The sequence below is a fragment of the Pterocles gutturalis genome, unplaced genomic scaffold (genome assembly GCF_000699245.1).
Source record: "Pterocles gutturalis isolate BGI_N339 unplaced genomic scaffold, ASM69924v1 scaffold6550, whole genome shotgun sequence".
NCBI lineage: Eukaryota > Metazoa > Chordata > Aves > Pterocliformes > Pteroclidae > Pterocles > Pterocles gutturalis.
This window is the reverse complement of record NW_010140600.1, coordinates 373-1600: the sequence shown is the minus strand read 5'-3', so window position 1 is coordinate 1600 and position 1228 is coordinate 373. Positions and strand designations below refer to the sequence as shown.

The window sequence follows — 1228 nt, the reverse complement described above, 5'->3', positions numbered from 1 at the left end:
CTCGCCCAGCTGGGGGCTGGTCCTGCCCACCTCCCCCTCAGGGCTCCCCGTGGAGCAGCGCTGGTGAGGGGCTGGGGGGCTGGGACTGGGCCCCACTCACCTGGAGACGGTGAAGAGACCAAAGACCAGGGGGTTCTGGGGGTCCCGGGTGCGCAGGAGGAAAACATCCTCTGCAGAGAGAGGGGTGGAGGTGAGGCTCCCGGGAGCTGCAGCATTGGTCCGGGGGATGCAGGTGGCCACCCCTGGCCAGCCATCCCTGTGGCGCAGGGGACAGAGCAGCCGTGACGGAGCAGCCTTGCTCCTGCTGCCGGGGGGCACCATGCACTCACCCAGCTGGTCGAAGTGGGTCTCGGTGCCCTGGGGCCCAGGGATGGAGCACACCAGGCGTGCCTTGAGGAAGGTGCTCCAGCGGTTGATGAGTCCGCGCTTCCCTCCCACGTCATTCTGCCGGGCACCGAGAGCCAGGCTCAGCCCAGGCAGTGGGACAGCCCCAGCCCTCTGCTCTGTGCTGGGGGCTGCTGACACCCCCACACCTCCTGCTGGCCCCTGCTTGGGATGCCCCGTGGCCCAGAGGAGGCAAAAGCCCACCCCATGGGACACCCGGCCATGGCATGGTGGCCTTTCATAAAGATCATAGAATCACACAATGGTTTGGGTTGGAAGGGACCTTAAAGACCACCGAGTTCCACTCCCCCTGCCATGGACAGGGACACTTTGGTGACTGACCTTGCAGACCCGGGCTACCCTGGCGTGGATGTGCCGCCTCTCCCACTGCCCGGCTTCCATGGCTGTCTCGCGGAAGAAGATGTAGACCTTGTCATCGTGTGGGTTGTAGGTATCAGGGATGGCATAGGCACCGACAAACGCGGGCTCTGGGGGTAAAAGGAGCAGCACAACATGGCCCCATGCCCTGATCCAACCCAGAACTGCTTCCCCTCAGAGAGGAGAAGGGGGACCCAGTGCTTTTTCCCCTCCCCCGGAGAAGCGCCGTGCCCCCCTGTCCCCCGAGTCCCCCCGTCCCTACCGTGTAGCCAGTGGTCCTGGTTCTGCTCCGTGCGGATGTAGCTCTGCTCAGCCCCATGGACCCAGGTGCGGAAGAAGGCAGCGCTGCTGCCCATGAAGTCGCTGGAGGTGCCTGAGTACAGCTCCCCGTCTGTGGGGTCAGAGGGGGCTGGGTGTGTTGGGGTGCTGCTGCTGGAGGTACCCCAGCAGGACGCCCCTGGGTCAC

At 65.4% G+C, this 1228-nt stretch overlaps 1 protein-coding gene across 1 annotated transcript in view; it reads right to left on the bottom strand.

The window, feature by feature from the left end:
- The window catches only part of LOC104469277 (semaphorin-3D-like), a gene marked incomplete at its 3' end in the record, with an annotated part of 4361 nt that overhangs the window by 2763 nt on the left and 370 nt on the right, over positions 1-1228 (bottom strand). The window contains exons 2-5 of the mRNA XM_010083727.1: positions 1025-1153; positions 727-872; positions 330-444; positions 109-170 (exon numbers count right to left, since the gene is read on the bottom strand). Coding sequence (XP_010082029.1) covers positions 109-170; positions 330-444; positions 727-872; positions 1025-1153 — 452 coding nt within the window. The remainder of the gene's footprint in view (positions 1-108; positions 171-329; positions 445-726; positions 873-1024; positions 1154-1228) is intronic.